We start from the raw sequence: 17,344 nt of genomic DNA on the forward strand, positions 1-17,344 counted from the left end.
TACTATTTGGGGAGTAAATCATCTGACAGAAGATCTTCCTCTTTCTCCTCCTCTCTATATATCTCACTTAACAATAAAAACAAATAAACCTTTTTTAAAAAAGCAAAGCAAAACAGATGAGATCCATACTTTTGTGGAACTTTTATTCTGTAGTCATCCATATTAAGAAACTGAATATATTATCTTTTTTGTTATTGGAGTCAAATTGCTTGAGCAAACTACTTAGGAAAGGTTTCTTTCAGTTTATATCTCCAGAGGCTCACAGTCCAAGAGAAGCAGCACCATTATTTCTCACAAGCCAGTTAGCTTGGGGCTAGAGGAAGGGATGATTGTATATTGAGTCAGGAAGCATGCTCAGGAAGTGCCCTTTGAGAACAAGCCCTCAATGAACAAAAGACCTCAACTCTGAGCCTCCCTCCCAAATGGTATATCAGATCTACATTCTTATGTCATTAGTCATAATAATCCTTTAACAATTAGTGTAAAACTTTGGGCCAGGCAAGGTGGCCTAGTGGCTAAAGTCCTCGCCTTGAATGCTCCGGGATCCCATATGGGCGCCGGTCCTAATCCCGGCAGCTCCACTTCCCATCCAGCTCCCTGCTTGTGGCCTGGGAAAGCAGTCGAGGACGACCCAAAGCTTTGGGACCCTGCACCCGTGTGGGAGACCTGGAAAAGGTTCCTGGTTCCCGGCTTCGGATCGGCGCAGCACCGGCCGTTGTGCTCTCTTGGGGAGTGAATCATAGGATGGAAGATCTTCCTGTCTGTCTCTCCTCCTCTCTGTATATCTGGCTTTGTAATAAAAATAAATAAATCTTAAATCTTAAAAAAAATAAATAAATAATTAGTGTAAAACTTCAGGGACCAAGTGTCCAAACCATGGACTTCTGTAAGAGAGCTCAACTGTTACCCAACTGTAACATCAAACATAGCTGAAATTTCTTCAGCCTCACTTCTGTTTTTCTGTGAGTATGTGTAATGCCTTCTCACTTACAAGACATCCCAGAATTTTTTACAAGGAGATAATGAACTAGCATGAACCCTTAAACAAGACTCAAAAAAAATATGCAGACTATAAAGGGAAAGATAATGTATTTGTGTTAAAATGTTAAATTTCTGCATAACAAAAATACCATAGACAGTCATGCAACTCCTAAAACAAAGAGTCCCTGTGGCTTATAAAAAGGGAAAATCCAAATGTACTCATCAGAAAAATGCATATTAAAATCAAGTAACCATTTAACTTTTTTATTTGAAAGGCAGATATACAGAGAGGAGATACAGAGAATAAGATCTTCCGTCTGCTGGCTCATTCCCTAAATGGCCACAACAGCCAGAGCTAAACTGATCCAAAGTCAGGAGCGAGGAACTTCTGGGTCTCCCATGCAGGTGCAGGGTCCTTGGGCCATCCTTGACTGCTCTCCCAGGCCGTTGGCGCAAAACTGGATGGGAAGTGGAGCAGCTGGGATTAGAACAGGTGGCCATATGGGATCCTGAGGCACGCAAGGCAAGGATTTTAGCCTCTAGGCTACCACGCTGGACCAAATTTAACTTCTTCAGACAGGCAAAAACATCAGCATGGGCAAGGATGAAGTATACAGCTTATTGAAAGAGGTTTTGGGGCCCAGCGTAGTAGCCTCATGGCTAAAGTCCTCGCCTTGCGTATGCCGGGATCACATATGGGCGCTGGTTCTAATCCCTGCAGCCCTGCTTCCCATCCAGCTCCCTGCTTGTGGCCTGGAAAAGCAGTTAAGGGCGACCCAAAGCCTTGGGACTCTGCACTCACGTTGGAGACCTGTAAGAAACTCCTGACTCCTGGCTCCTGGTTCCTGGCTTTTGATCAGCTCAGCTCTGGCCATTGCGGCTGCTTGGGGAGTAAATTCAGTGGACAAAAGATCTTCCTGTCTGTTTCTCCTTCTCTCTGTATATCTGAATTTCCAATAAAAATTTTTTTAAAGAATTTGGCAGTAAAGATTGAAATTGTGAATACAGCTACCGTAGCTGTTCTACTGTTTGATATACTGATAACAGTATGAGTAAGTTTTGACAAGTGGTGTGTGGCATAGCGTGTTAAGCTTGCACTTGTGGTGCAAGCATCCCGTACAGGCAATAGTTCCAGCCACGGCTCTTCCACTTCCAGTCCAACTTCCTGCTTATACCCTAAGAGGCTCCTGACTTCAGATGGGCTCATCTTCAGTTGTGGGACCACTTGGGGAGTCAGCAAATGAAAAGATCTCCCTTTCCTTCTCTCTGTAATTTCTCCTTTCAAATAAAAATAAATAGATAGCTTGATAGATAAATCTTAATAAATAGTATAATCTGGAATTTTGTCTGGATTTGAAATATTTCATGATTTTTTTAACAAGTTGAAAATATAGACTAAGATATAGCAGGTGTATAACTTTGGACAAGGTACTCGATCTCTCTTGGTCTCTGTTCATTTTCTTTAAGTAGGCACAAGGTTATGACCTTCATAGTGTTACTGTGAGATTATTAAGATAATCTTAATTTTATTTCCTTCATTATGTATTGCATAACTTTTAAATTCTGTTGACTCAAACCTTTTTCACTCTCCTTTTGATATAAGCTAAGGAGAACCTTATCTTTAATTGGCCTGATTTATGACTGTACTGTTAAAAGGCATAATTAACATGTCCACTTGGAGTGAATATGACACATTAATTCTTCAGTCAGCATCGGAATCTTAATGGTGCAGGAGATAGAGGCAGTCACCGGGGCAGTCATCAGGATCACCTCCGAAAGGACCCGTATGCCAATCTCATGTTGCCGCGGGAAAAGGACTGGGTCTCCAAAATCCAGATGATGCAACTGCAAAGCACTGATCCCTACCTGGATGACTTTTATTATCAGGTAAATACCCTGCTGTTCCTGTTGATTTTTGTTTGTTTTAAAATTGGTAAGGCAGATTTACAGAGAGAAAAATTTTCCATCTGCTGGTTCTCTCCCCAAACGGCTACTGTGGGTGGGGCTGAGCCAGTTCGAAGCCAGGAGCTAGCAGCTCCTTCCGGGTCTCCCATGCAGTGCAAATCCAAGGACTTGGGCCATCCGCTGCTGCTTTCCCAGGCCATACGCAGGAAGTTGGATGGAAAGTGGAATAGCGGGGACATGAACAGCACTCAGATGGGAGCCCAGCACTTGTAGGCACTAACGTGCCAGCCCTCTGCTGGTTTTGAAAATAATAATTTTCTCTTATGTTGATAGCGGTATTTATTTAAATATTGGTAGAATTTCTTTTACCATAATATTCCAGTGGATGACAATCAACTTAACAAATTCCATCCTTTTTTCAAACTAGAGACCTATTGTGCTCTAGGCTTTAGATTCTTTAGGCCCTTATACCAAATTTTCTAATTATTTTTGGCATTAATAATGTGATTCTTTTTGTTAAAAACATTGATAGTCTGCAATAGATGTTAAGCCTTATGGTCAAGGCGCCCATGTTTCACATTGGGACCACCTGAGTTCAGCATCTTGCTCTGGCTCCTAATTCAGGCTCTCATTGTGCAGATTCTGGAAGATAGTGGTGATACCTCAGGTAACTGTTTCTGCCTTCCACGTGAGAAATTTGAATTACATTCCTAACTTTAGACTTCAGCCCAGGTGAGTCCTTGGCCATTGCAAGCATTTGGCAAGTGAACCAGTGGATGAAAGCTTGCCCTCCCCCTTGCTCTTTGTCTCTCGAGCAATTTTGTTTTTTAAATGTAAAAAGAACTAGTGTTATAGCAGTGGGTTAAGCAGCTACCTGCACTGCCAGCATCCCATATTGGAGTGAAAGTTGGAATACCGCTGCTCAACTTCCAGTCCAGTTCTCTGCAGTGCGCTTCACTCTGGGCAGTTGGACATGAGCATCACTCCAGCAGAGGTTGGAGTTCCAGGCTCATAACTGGCCTAGAGTAAACCTCACCATTGTAGCCATCTGAGGGGTAAATCAACAGATGGAAGACCTCTTTCCCTCTGTTTTTCTTCTTCCTCTTTCTGTCTCTCAGTGTGTGTAATTCTGTCAAATCTTTTAAAAACAAAAAAAAAGAAGTTTTTTTCACCCCACTGCAGTAACCTAGTGGCTAAAGTCCTCACCATGTACATGCCAGGATCCCATGTGAGTGCCAGTTTGTGTCCTGGCTGCTCCACTTCCCATCCAGGTCCCTGCTTGTGACCTGGGAAAGCAGTTAAGGACAACCCAAAGCCTTGGGACCCTGCACTTGTGTGGGAGACCCAGAAGAAGCTCCTGACTCCTGGATTCAGATGGGCTCAAGTCTGGCCAGCTGTTGTGGTCCCTTGGGGAGTGAATCAACGGTCAGAAGATCTTCCTCTTTATCTCCTCCTCTCTGACTTTGCAATACAAATAAATAAAATAAATCTTTTTTTTTTTTTAAGTTTTTTTAAGAAAAAGGATGTTGGGGCTGGCTCTGTGATGTAATGCGTAAAGCCATCACCTCTAGTGCCAACATGCTGTGTGGATGTGGGTTCAAATACCAGTTGCTCCACTTTTGATCCAAGTACCTGCTAAGGTGCCTGGGAATGCAGCAGAGAATGGTCCAAGTGCTTGATACCCTGCACCTCTCTGGAAGAAACAAAAGCAGCTCCCAAACTGGCCCATGTCTGGCTGTTGCAGCCATTTAGAGAGTGAACCATCAGATGGAAGATATTCTCCTTGTCTCTATCTTGGCCTTTCCAATAAATAAAGAAGCCTTGGTGGTGGCGGAGGGGAGGATGATGAAAAAGAACACTGACAGGCTAACTTGGAATTATTTGCATTGATTAACTGTTTTGAGGGTATGATATTGTAATAAAATAAATTTCTGTAAGTCTAACAAAAATATAGGTAAAAGATGATACATTTGTACAGTTCACATTTATGTATTGCCACTGTACAAATTAATTATTTAACAAATAGCCGTGTTTGTGCTTGTGCTGCTACTACAATTACCATGTCATGTGACAGAATTACTTTGAAAAACTGGAGAAGCTCTCAGCTGCTGAAGAAATCCAAGGTGATGCCCCGAAGAAGGAACGCACCAAGCTCATCACCCCTCAGGTGGCCAAACTGGAGCATGCATACAAGCCAGGTAAGGTCTTGATCCTGAAGCCCAGAGGAGAAATTGGAGAGGCTAATGTGCTAAAAAAAAATAATAATAGTAATAAGTCAGATTATTTACGGAATCCCCGTCTTAGTAAATGCAAGGGTCTACCATTGTTGAAGTATAGGAGGAATGGTTGGACAGAAAACCTTTTATATCGTTTTCTACTTGAAATTACATTTTCTAAAGCCTATTAAAATTTTTAGTCTCAGGGCCTGGCATGGTAGCCTAGTGGTTTAAGTCCTCGCCTTGCACACGCCAGAATCGCATATGAGCGCCGGTTCTAATTCTGGTGGTCCTGCTTCCCATCCAGCTCCCTGCTTGTGGCCTGGGAAAGCATTCAAGAACAATCCAAAACCTTGAGACCCTGCACCTAAGTGGGAGACCCGAAAAAGTTCCTGGCTCCTGGCTTCAGATTGGCGCAGTTCCTGCTGTTGCAGTCACTTGTGGAGTCAATCAGCTGATAGATCTTTAGATCTTTCTCTCTGTCTCTCCTCTCTGTGTATCTGACTTTCTGATAAAAATAAATCTTTAGAAAAAAAAATTTAGTATTACTAAAATAGCTAAAAACAGAAAGTACTGTAGATTTTTATTTCAATAATTATTGTCACAAAAAAAAGGAATTATCAGTATGTCTACTTTTGTAGTAGACTCTTAGACCATGAGTAAAGAACAAAGCAAAGTTAGTTTCTTTTAATTTATTGTTTTTGTTTTTGTTTTTCATCCTTGCAGTGCAGTTTGAGGGCTCCTTGGGAAAACTTACTGTCTCTAGTGTGAATAATCCTCGAAAAATGATTGATGCTGTTGTGACATCTCGGAGTGAGGATGATGTAAGTTTAAGCAAAATTGTATTTTTAAGGACATGGATGCCATCATCACTTCTTCTGAGCACACTGTGGAATGAGATCTGGCATGGTACAGTTGTTTTTAGTAAACCAAAACTTCCCACCTGAATGTCACGGCATGCCAGTAGTAATACCTTACCTCTGTGGCATATGGAATGGGCCTGGGCTGGCAGGAATCTTCACACCAGGTAACTTGAGTACACACAGTATCCATCAGTGTACTTCAGAAAGTTAGTGAAAATGGGGGCTGGTGTTGTGGCATAGTGGAGTGCGCTGTGGCTTATGTGTTGGGAGTACCTGGTTCAATTCATGATTATTCCACTTCTGGTGTAGCTTCTTGTTAATGCACTTGGGAAAGTGAAGAAGATGGCCCAAGTGTTAGGCTCTCACCACCTGTAGGGAGACCCAGATGGAATTTTGGGCTCCTGGCTTTGGCCTAAAATATCGTTCCCTCTTTCTTTCTACTCTTTCTCTCTTCTCCCTTACTCTCTTTTTCTCTCTCTGCCTCTCTTTCCCCCATCACTCTGCCTTCCCAATAAATGAAAATTCTTTAAAAAGTTCGTGTGAGGCTATAGCTACAGGAGTTAAAATGCCACTTGGAATGCCAGAATCTTATTGAAATTCCTGATTTCAGGATCAAGCTCCATTTCTGGTTCTGTATTCCTCCTGATGAGTACCTAGGAGGTATCAGACGATGAAGAAACAGTTGAGTCTCTGCCATTCAAATGGTAGATCTGGATTTGTACCCGGCTTTGGCCTTGGTCCAGCATCTCTATTGTAGGCATTTGGGGTGTCTACTCTTCAAATAAATAATCATTAAAAATATATATTTTGGGCCTGGCAAGGTAGCCTAGTGGTTAGAGTCCTTACCATGCACATGCCAGGATCCCATATGGATGCAGGTTTGTGTCCTGGCAACCCCACTTCCCGTCGGGCTCCCTGCCTTTGTGGCCTGGTAAAGCAATCAAGAACGGCTCATTGCCTTGGGACCCTGCACCCACATAAGAGACCCAGAAGCTCCCGGCTCCTGGCTTTGGAATCTGTTCAGCTGTGGCCATTGCTGCCGCTTGGGAAGTGAATCACCGGACAGATCTTCCTCTCTGTCTCTCCTCTCCGTATATCTGACTTTCCAATAAAATTTTAACAATAAAAATAAAAATGTAAATTTTTAGAAGTTTGGGTGCAGCAGAATTAAACATGTTTAAAGATGAGTGCAAGAATGTAAAAGTCATGCATACTCATTTACTACAGCTTATTTTTAAAAATTACTATTTTCTGTGTGTTTGATTTCCCTCTGTCTTTATATGCTGCTACATTGTAAATTACCATTTACCGCTCTATGAATTCAGTTTAATAGTTTATTTGATTTGATTTAGTAAACTGACCTTTGTCCACAGTAATTTTTTTTAGATTGTAAACTGAGAGGATTCTCTTAAAGGTATTTTTACAAACAAACTTAGAGATGGTTATTTTTTTACACAGAGGTATAGCGTTCACGTTGAATAGTCTTAATCTTTTTTTAGGAAACAAAAGAAAAACAGGTTCGGGACAAGAGAAGAAAAACCCTTGTTATAATTGAAAAAGTAAGTTTTGGAATTTGTTTCAGTCATTAGTTTGATAAATGAATGTTTGATTTTCTTTAGTGAATGTAGCAAGTACCTGTTGTGTACCATAGCAGTCAAGAAAGGATGGTGGGATAGCTCACCTTTGGCACCATGGAAACAACACTGTCTAATAACTGCGCTGTTGTCCAGGCTGGTTCAGTTACAGCTCATAGCTTTGGCCCAGGTTACTTTCTAAACCTGACTGAAGAAAGTAAAGATTAAGTTATTGGTGTATGGAATAAATAAGTCGGGTGAGTTCACAGATAGTCACTGGAGTGTTGTGAGTCCTCAGGATAATGAGATAGATGCAAAAGGGGCGTCTGTGAAGTGTCAGTGCCGCATGGCAGAGGCGCAGAACTGAGTGGGGAGAGCGCAGACCAGGACCAGGCTGCTGCCCGAGTCCTCTATTCCTGACAGTCAAATTATTTAACCTTTCTTTGCAGTCCTCAGTTGTAAAAAGTGACAATATTTTCCTCATTGGGTAGTGTTAAGTTTAATTATTTTGTTAGTTTTATGTGCTAAGACTGGAGATTGGGGTAACAGTAAAAAATGGTTTTTGATGAACTTTGAAGTGATTTCACTTTGTTTGCATTTAACGGACACTTTTTTAAAAGTTCTTAGTGCTCTGTGACCCTGACCTAGCCATATCTCTTCTTAGACCTACAGCCTCCTCCTTGATGTGGAGGACTATGAGAGGCGTTATCTCTTAAGTCTAGAGGAAGAGCGGCCTGCATTGATGGAGGAAAGAAAGCACAAAATTTGTTGCCTGTATGACAACCTGAGGGGGAAGCTGCCCGGACAAGAGAGGTGAGCACTGTGCGCTTTGAGAACAGAAGGCTCAAGTTCAGGAGCTGTCCTTTCGTCCTAACTCAAATTCCACTTCATACAGATGTATTTTATAAACCTTTCCAGTCAGGAAAATAATCCCTTTAATCCTGAATTTTTTTGCTTAAGAAATACATGTTTAATGTTTACCTAGGATCATGCTAAAGGTGCTAAAGGTAGAGTAAAGAATGTGAATTTGACTTTTAGTTTTTAATTGAATTATATTCCAGTTCATGATTACTAGCATACGCAGCCTGTAATCATGTATTTGCTTTTTTTTTTTTAAAGATTTATTTATTTCATTACAAAGTCAGATATACAGAGAGGAGGAGAGACGGAGAGGAAGATCCTCCGTCTGATGATTCACTCCCCAAGTGAGCCGCAACAGCAGGTGCTGCGCCGATCCGAAGCCAGGAACCTGGAACTTCTTCCAGGTCTCCCACACGGGTGCAGGGTCCCAAGGCTTTCGGCTGTCCTTGACTGCCTTCCCAGGCCACAAGCAGGGAGCTGGATGGGAAGTGGAGCTGCTGGGATTAGAACCGGCGCCCATATGGGATCCCGGGGCATTCACAGCGAGGACTTTAGCCGCTAGGGCACTGCGCCAGGCCCATGTATTTGCTTTCTTACAACCTAGAAACTGTAAATAAGCATCTCTAATTTTTTAGGATTCCTATGCAGAATATTTATACCCTGGGCCTGGCAAAAGGGCTCATTTGGCAAATCCTCTACTTCCAAGCATAAGGAACCCATAAGGCACGGGTACTTAGCCTGACTGCTCCACTTCCCAGCCAGCTCCCCGCTTGTGGCTTGGGAGGCAGTGGAGGACGGACCAAAGCCTTGGGACCCTGCACCACAGGGGAGACCTGGAGGAAGCTAAGAGCTTCTGGCTTCGGATCAGCTCAGCTGTAGCTGCGCTGGCCACTTGCGCAGTGAAGCAGTGTATAGAAGATCTTTTCTGTCTCCTTCTCTCTGTAAATCTGCCTTTCCAATAAAAATAATTAAATCTTTTTAAAAATATTTATATGCTGTATAAATCAGTAAGTTTTTAAATGGAGACTGAGCTCTTCTTTGTCTCTTGTCTCCCATTAACAGGAAACAAGTCTTGTTAATAATAAATACTCTGTGAATTCCAAATAGGTTTTTAAGGAGCACTGCTTGTCCTATTGGCTTCCATTTCCTTTACCGCTTCAGGAAAACTGCTCATAATCCAGGGCAGAGAAAAACAGATACTTTATTTTTGTCATACACTGGAGTTGGGCTGATGGGAAAAGGTGAATAAATGTGATTTATCTGTATTTGGGATGCTATGCATTTAAAAAATAGCAAATTTGAAAGGTATAAAGGAGTATATTTATTGGCATGAAAAGTATTCACAAGAAATGAAAAAGGATGAGTTATGAAGTCATAATACATGGGTTCATTTTTTTCTTGAAGTAATAAATGTGCATATGTAATACTTAGAAAAAGGTTCTTTAAAATGGTAACACTTGCAAAATTAACTTCAACATGATGTTTGTTCCTGTTTATAAATATTTTCAGATGTTATGTTAACCACATGATACTTTTGTGGTTACCTGAAACTGTAAGGAAATTAATGCATATATTTTGACCAACTTTTTTTTTACGATTTATTTATTTTTATTGAAAGACAGATTTTATGCAGCAGGAGATACATAGAGACAGATCTTCTGTTTGCTGGTTCACTCCCCAAGTGGCCACACTGGCTGGAGCTGAGCCGATCCAAAACCAGGAGTCAGGAGCTTCCTTCCAGTCTCCCTTGTGGTACATAGTCCCAAGGCTTTGAGCCGTCCTCCACTGCTCTCCCAGGCCACAAGCAGCAAGCAGGGAGCTATATAGGAAGTGAAGCAGCCTGGACACAAACTGGTGCCCCTATGGGATCCTGGCATGCAAGGATTTAGCCACTAGGCCATTTCACCAGGCCCTTGACCAACTTTTTTTAACGTTTAAGTTCTGAAATAATGATTTTCTGCATTTGTGAAAAACTTGCAAGTTGAAGAAGTAATTCTCATTTTGTAGTACTGTAGATGACTGAAAATGAATGCAGTATGTTCGTTCACTAATGTCTAAGTGGGACAGAACGAAGGTTTCCTAGGTTGTTCTTGCTGACATGTGGATATTTTTCTTCGCTTGCAGGCCAAGTGATGACCACTTCGTACAAATTATGTGTATCCGAAAAGGGAAAAGAATGGTTGCCCGCATTCTTCCTTTCCTCTCCACAGAGCAAGCAGCTGATATTCTCATGGCAACAGCCAGGAACCTCCCTTTCCTTATTAAGAAGGATGCGCAAGATGAGGTGATCCACCAAGAAGGATGGTTTTTTTGGGTCTTTATAGTTCAGATTTCTTCCCCTCCCTTTGTACTGTTTTCTCCAACTTTTCACAGTACGATTTAGTTATTCAAAACAGAACCCTAAGTATTCCAGACCCATGTTTCTAATCACATATTTGATGAAACAGATGATGCTTCTAAATGTAAGAAAAAGAGCACTTTCATCTTACTTAATTATCTGATAATGTGGTCTATACCTGAATTACTTGTAAATCTATTATCTGTACCCCCCCAACTATTTACTCAGAATTTATTGGGGTGAGAATCAGGGCTTCTGTGTGTTTAACAAGATCCCAGCAAAATCTGATACTTGATAAAGCGGAAAACTTCTAGTCTTGGTTACTTTGCTAGCTGTCCTGTAAAGTGTCACTCATTGACACTTTATAGCTTAATATTAGCCTGTGGACTTCATTGCGTAGTGTCCCACAGAAACAGGGCCAGTGCTTTTAAGTAATTTTTATTATCTAAATTAGTTAGTTCTTGGTTAGACTTTCTGTGTTTATCCCTGACAAAGTACTTGAAAGATTTGCAAATTTACAATAGTCTTAAGACACTGAAGAATAGAGTGGAGGACCGATATTCATAATTTTGAGACTCAGAGTAATAAAATGTATGAATGTAAACCTATTAGTGTAAACAGCAGCTTAAATGATAACTACCTGCGTAGTTCATCTTCAGAAAGCAAGCATTGCCAGGATGCTTTATAAGTGATATGCCATAGAAGAGTTGAAAAGTGTTTGAACATATGCAGAAATGTAGAAGTTTAGGTCTCGTCATTGGAAAAAGTAAAGCAGGATGAGACAGGCACATTTTTAAATGGGTACAAGAACGAAAAATGGATTGCAGAAAGGCTTAAGAACCTAGATAATAGAAGGCCAAATGAAAAAGTAGCAGTTATCTTAGATATGCAAATTGTAGGCAGTGAGTTAGGTACTTGCTCGTTTTCATCTCACAGGAATTCATCAGTGTGCAACTATTTTGAGCATGCCTTGTTCATTTAGCAAGTATTTATTGAATGTTTCTGTATACTAAGCACTCTGTTAGAAATACTGCCCTTCATTCTAGATGCTAGGTAAGAAACTGGTGAGAAGCACGTGGGAAGATGCTTCCAGTTCTGAAGCATAACTGTGCAAGATAATCCTGGAATATCTCTCCAGGAAGCTAATGAATTACTAAGGTCCATTCCGAAGGAAACACAAAAGAAAATGGAGGGGCCCCTTTTGGCCAACAGTGGAACGATTTGCCTCGTGGAAAAAGTAAAACAGTAGATTAAAATACATCAAATATGCCTATTAAATTCATAATGATACCAGGAATATGTTGATCACCTTTGGATAAGGCTAAGCTGTAAGCTCATTAGGCTAAAAAAATAAAGGAAAAGATAAGACATTTTTCCTGCATTTTTTAGTACAACCAAATGGCATGGTTATTGGAGATTTGATAATACAGAGTTCTTGTCAGAAGGATTTAGCTAATAAATGCAAAATAAATGGTCAAAGTAGAAAGTGACTAATTCCTGTGCCCATTATAAAGAACAGTCAATCAACTGTGTAGTGGTCATTTCTCATGCTGATCGCTTTAAATTCAAAATCAGCTGGGGACTATACATTGGTTGAAACAGGCTGCCAACCCACGAATGCACTTAACACCACTAAGTGACACAACCCAGCACTGTGGGCTTCTTGATGTGATGCAGCTGAAAACACACAGTTCTGCCCGGGGAATGTTCCGGCACGCCCCTGCCACCACCTGTGTGGTCACTTCCTCCATTGCCTGCACCCCTCCAAGTTGAGCCTAAATCTAGCCAGACCTGTAATTCTGGCAGTTTATGGGGAAAGCTGAAGCAAAACTCATTCAGTGACACCATAGAGATGCAGTTAGCCACATCCAAACAACAGGAAAAATTTTCTCAACAAATGGCATCAGAAATGGAGCTGGCAGTAGCAAAGGACATGTTTGGTACAGATTCTAACAGCTTCATTAGCCAGATGTAATGTGCAAGATTTGATTAATCATAATTAGATTGCTTAAAGAAACTTTGGACATTTGGGAAATCTGAATTTGGAATATGTATTTGATGATATTAAGTTATTGCTAATTTTGTTAGGTGTGTTATTGTGAAAAAAAAAGTCATTAGAAATACAAACAGATATTTTTGCCTGAAGTGATGTGATAGAGATTTAAAAAGTTGGCCCATGGCTTAGCAAAATCCTCAAACTCATGCCGGCATCCCATATGTGTGCTGGTTCTAATCCCGACTGCCCCACTTCCCATCCAGCTCCCTGCTTGTGGCCTGGGAAGGTAGTGGAGGACAGCCCAAGGCCTTGGGACCCTGCACCCACGTGAGAGACCCAGAGGCTGCTGGCTCCTGGCCAAAGATCAGCTCAGCTCCTGCTGTTGTGGTCACTTGGGTAGTGAACCAGCAGACAGAAGATTTTTCTACGTGTATTTTTATCTCTGTAAATCTGCCTTCCCAATAAAAGTAAAATAAATCTTTAAATAAATTAACAAATTGGGCAGAATGCTTATTGTTTGAAGTTAGATGACAAGTACATGAATTTCTTTAGACTGTTGCTTTGTGTATGCTGTGAAATCACTGTAAACTTTATTTAGAGTAACAGACCACAAAAAGAAATAGTGTGTTTTGAATGCTTTACAGCACTTTTGACTTCATGTTTTATAACCCATATTTTATATTACTGTTTCTGTATTCCAACTTTTCATCATGGGCCTCTTGGCAAAAAGGAACAGATCACTGGAAGGTTAGAATTTGACTGGGTTTTGTTTCTAGCTACTTGGTATGTAATTATGAACATTACAGTTTTAATCACATAGTTCTCTTATCTGTGAAAATTAGCTAGTGATTTCTCCATTTTCTTAATGAGCTTTTATAAAGGTAAGATTTGATTAAATCTGAAAATGCTTGTCACTAAATCTGGCACTCTCCTCTAGCAGGAAACTTCACATGTTCGGAAACTGATTTGTGCCTTTGGCTCTTGCATGTCTTAGCATTCCCGTTACAAATTAGAGATCTTCAAGTTTTCAGCAGTTCGCTTTGAACTCGTTGTTACGATAGATGCTAGGCTGGTCTCCCTTGTCCAGAGTGACAGCTGTTCCCCCTGGTGGCTTGGGGCATTAGCGGTTTTCAGTTGCCAGGATGTAATACTTCTGTTTTTCTTTCGTAGGTGCTGCCATGCTTACTGGGTCCCTTCTCTCTTCTGCTGTATCATCTTCCATCAGTGACTGTCACCAGCCTTCTGCAACAGCTAATGAACCTACCTCAGAGTGCACCTGCACCAGCACCCTCCAGCCCTCACCTCACTGCTGTGCTTCAGAACAAGGTAGCTGTGAGTGCAAGTATAGGTTGAAATTGTTCCTGCTGTGGCTGTGGTAAATTGGACCAAGGGCTTCTTTCGGAAGTTATATTAAGATCGCAGTAACAGGCTGCAAATGGCCATGGTTTCAGCACGTGGTGGCTTTATGTATCTCACGTGAAATAAATCTGGTATAGTAGCTCAATATGCATCATCAAGAATTGAGGTTCCAGTTTTCCTTCCTTGCCATTCTTTTTGTAATTTTAGCTCTGAGTTTCCTAAGATCTTCACAACTTTTTATTCATTTAGAGTACCTTAACTCTGTTTAACGCTTTTTTCTTGTTTACATAAATTTTAATATTCTATATCCAAGTTTGTGTTTGACTTTCCTGTTTAATCCATTTTGGTTCCTTTGTAGGAGGTTGTTGTGGGGGGAGAGGGAACCAAGTCTCACATTATACATGACAAAGAAAAACCTTCTTTTCCTCCCCGGGTGGGCAGTGGAGAGGACTGCTGAACATCGTGACATTCCATTGCCATGGCTAACGGCTGTGCTTAGGCAATGCTGTGCCAAAGAGGGAAGCCTGGAGAGACAGCCTCTCCACTTGAGGAGTCTGCTCTTTGCCTGGTTTCACAGAGAAGCCCCACAGCAAGGCTACTTGCTGCAATACTGCTTCCTCCTGGTGCCAGGCCCTCCACAGTGCTGGAGGAGATTAGATGCACTGTTGAGTTTGATCCTATTTTGTCTTCTAGTTTGGCCTGTCACTGCTGCTCATCCTCCTGAGCCGTGGGGAAGACCTGCAGAGTTCAGAACCTGCTGTCGAATCGACACAGAATACCCAGTGGTCAGTATGAAGTGCTTTCTCCTCGTACTTCAGGTTCTCTCAGGTAATCTGTTTGTTTTTCTCATTGTTCTGGGTTTTCCCTAACAGGACTGAGGTGATGTTCATGGCAACACGAGAACTTCTCCGGATTCCCCAAGCAGCTCTGGCCAAGCCAATCTCCATGCCCACAAACCTAGTGTCCCTCTTTTCTCGCTATGTTGACCGGCAGAAACTGAACTTGCTGGAGACAAAACTGCAGTAAGTTTGAAACAGGAAACTTTCGTATCTCATTACAGTTGACACGTCAGAAGTTATGAGTGGGGGTAAGGAGTCAAAAATGGATCTGGTGAAAGAGGGTCAAGAGCTTTGCTAACTATTTATATATCTGCTAAGTGTAGAGCACTATATTGGGTACTACTGTGCCTCCTAGACACTGACTACAATGGGTGTTCTGAGAATTCAAGAATATGATTTTATTGCAAAAGATTGCCTTATCTAACTTATTCATACAGACAAGTTTACTTTCTCTCTTTCTTTATACCCTTAGGCTAGTTCAGGGGATACGATAAAAGATCTCCAAGTGTGTCCTGTACCTCCTTGCGGCTGCCACCTGCACTGCTGCCATCACCAATGGAGTGTTTTTAATGAGGGAGGGAAGGTAGCTTATTCCCCAAAGCAAAGTCTTGTGGGATCAATTCCTGGTTGCAGGGGTTGTGTCCGACATGCCAGGTAGTTTGGCCACTGCTCTGTGAAATTCGGCTGGGTGATCCTTCTGCTGGTTTTTCCTTTATCTTCTCGGTTACAATTCTGCATGTCCTCCTTTTACTCAGTTCTGAATTTTGCATTGTCTTTACCGTAGAGACACAAATGTAATACTTCTCGTATCCCACCACCAGTCCAGTTCAAAATAGATTGTAGCCTACCAAAGGATTCCTTCACTCATCCTGTTTAAGTCTTTTTTCATTGTCCCATATTAATACGATTATAGGAAAACCAAGTAGAAATCAAAATATAGATAAATACTACACTTACCCCTAACCATGTGTTTATACATTTTCCAAAGGGTCCTGAAAGAATCAATTTTAGATTGAAAAATACTTAGTTGAAACATACCTCTTTGAAACACAAAACCAGCTGATGTATTTTTAATCTATTTCTATTTCCTCTTTTAATTAATTTGATGGTTTCTACTGGTTTCCATAAAAACAGGGTATGCCTCATATTTAATAAAATCAGAAATTCTTGATTGGCTAATACCCATCTCTAGGTTGAGAAGTCCTTTGTCTCCTTGCACCTTTATTTCCTTGGTTCTGTTCGCTTTAATGGAGACAACACACGGTTAAGCCTTTTTCACGCTACAACTTCAGTGTACTTGAGCCTGTCCCTTCAAGTGCATTCAAGATCACCGGAATGCTCCTGACTTAGAGCCTGCTTCTGCAGTGCAGCTTTTTGCACACTCACCCTGTCTTCCTGAGACTACTTACGTAAGCCATGCTTTTACCTCTCTTCCCCAATTATTTGATGCTGTGGGAGAAAAATCTATCAGTGTAACCATGGAAACTAAGTTTGACCGGTTAGCTCTGCAGTTCCCTGCACACTACGGACAGACCTGTTGTCCTCGCTACTCTATCTCGGCCAAGTCCCGTTCCCAGGCAGCCAGGGACCTGGATCTGAGTCCTCGCGGGGAGGGCATTCCATGATCTTTCTCACTTACTTACCCCTCTCCCACTCAGCAGTCAGCCAGGATAAGGAATTTTGGTCCCTATGATTACAGCCCTGAGTTAACTAATACCAAAATTAATTTTATATGACCGTCCTTATCTGCTTTCTGATGTTCTTACTTTTTTGAATGTGGTAGAAGGGACAGACTATGACGTTTAAGGAGAGTAAGCATTTTGCACATACACGTATTGTACAACAGTAAATCCTCCATTATGACCAACTGCCTTTGTTCTGCAGCTCCGTTTCTTCTGTTCTGAAGCTCCAGGCTCCGCCAGCTGTTCCTCAGTAACATTTCCTAGCTGCCCTCCGACCATTGTCTGAATTTTGCTGTTAGGCACCTTTCCTACCTTCCCTTCACACTGATCAAGTGAATACTTGATTATTATTTCTTCTTTACTGTGCTTTATCTTTTTTTGTTTGTTTGTTTGGTTCTAATTAATGAAAATTAAAGTTTCTAAATTTACATTTTTATAGGATATTGTAAATAAAAACAAATTGTATACTTGAAGCAAACATGTGCCTGCTTTTCTAGTCTTTTTCTTTGTAACTTCTTAACATGATTTTTAGTGTGTTTTTAGCCTACTTGAATAGAGGCTTAAAAGCTTCTGGATGTAGAAGATTGCTGAAGATGTTATTAATGTTTTATTTTTGTTGTAAGGGAGACATAAATATTTTTTACTTGACAACTAAAACTTGTGATGCTTTCCCTTCACCTCCCCCCACTTTTTTTTTTTTTTTTCCATTTTAAGAGAGAGAAATCTATCC

The 17,344-nt window shown here is 41.2% G+C and overlaps 1 protein-coding gene across 2 annotated transcripts in view; it reads left to right on the forward strand.

The window, feature by feature from the left end:
* PATL1 (PAT1 homolog 1, processing body mRNA decay factor) overlaps window positions 1–17,088 on the forward strand; it is a 34,999-nt gene extending 17,911 nt beyond the window's left edge. For both annotated transcript variants that reach the window (XM_004585276.2, XM_058662990.1), the window contains exons 10-19: window positions 2,688–2,868; window positions 4,961–5,084; window positions 5,829–5,926; window positions 7,465–7,524; window positions 8,204–8,352; window positions 10,525–10,684; window positions 13,905–14,060; window positions 14,787–14,878; window positions 14,966–15,115; window positions 15,405–17,088. In XM_004585276.2, coding sequence (XP_004585333.2) covers window positions 2,688–2,868; window positions 4,961–5,084; window positions 5,829–5,926; window positions 7,465–7,524; window positions 8,204–8,352; window positions 10,525–10,684; window positions 13,905–14,060; window positions 14,787–14,878; window positions 14,966–15,115; window positions 15,405–15,426 — 1,192 coding nt within the window. In that variant the 3' untranslated portion in view covers window positions 15,427–17,088. The remainder of the gene's footprint in view (window positions 1–2,687; window positions 2,869–4,960; window positions 5,085–5,828; window positions 5,927–7,464; window positions 7,525–8,203; window positions 8,353–10,524; window positions 10,685–13,904; window positions 14,061–14,786; window positions 14,879–14,965; window positions 15,116–15,404) is intronic.
* Window positions 17,089–17,344: the final 256 nt, after the last annotated feature.

The sequence above is a fragment of the Ochotona princeps genome, chromosome 4 (genome assembly GCF_030435755.1).
Source record: "Ochotona princeps isolate mOchPri1 chromosome 4, mOchPri1.hap1, whole genome shotgun sequence".
NCBI lineage: Eukaryota > Metazoa > Chordata > Mammalia > Lagomorpha > Ochotonidae > Ochotona > Ochotona princeps.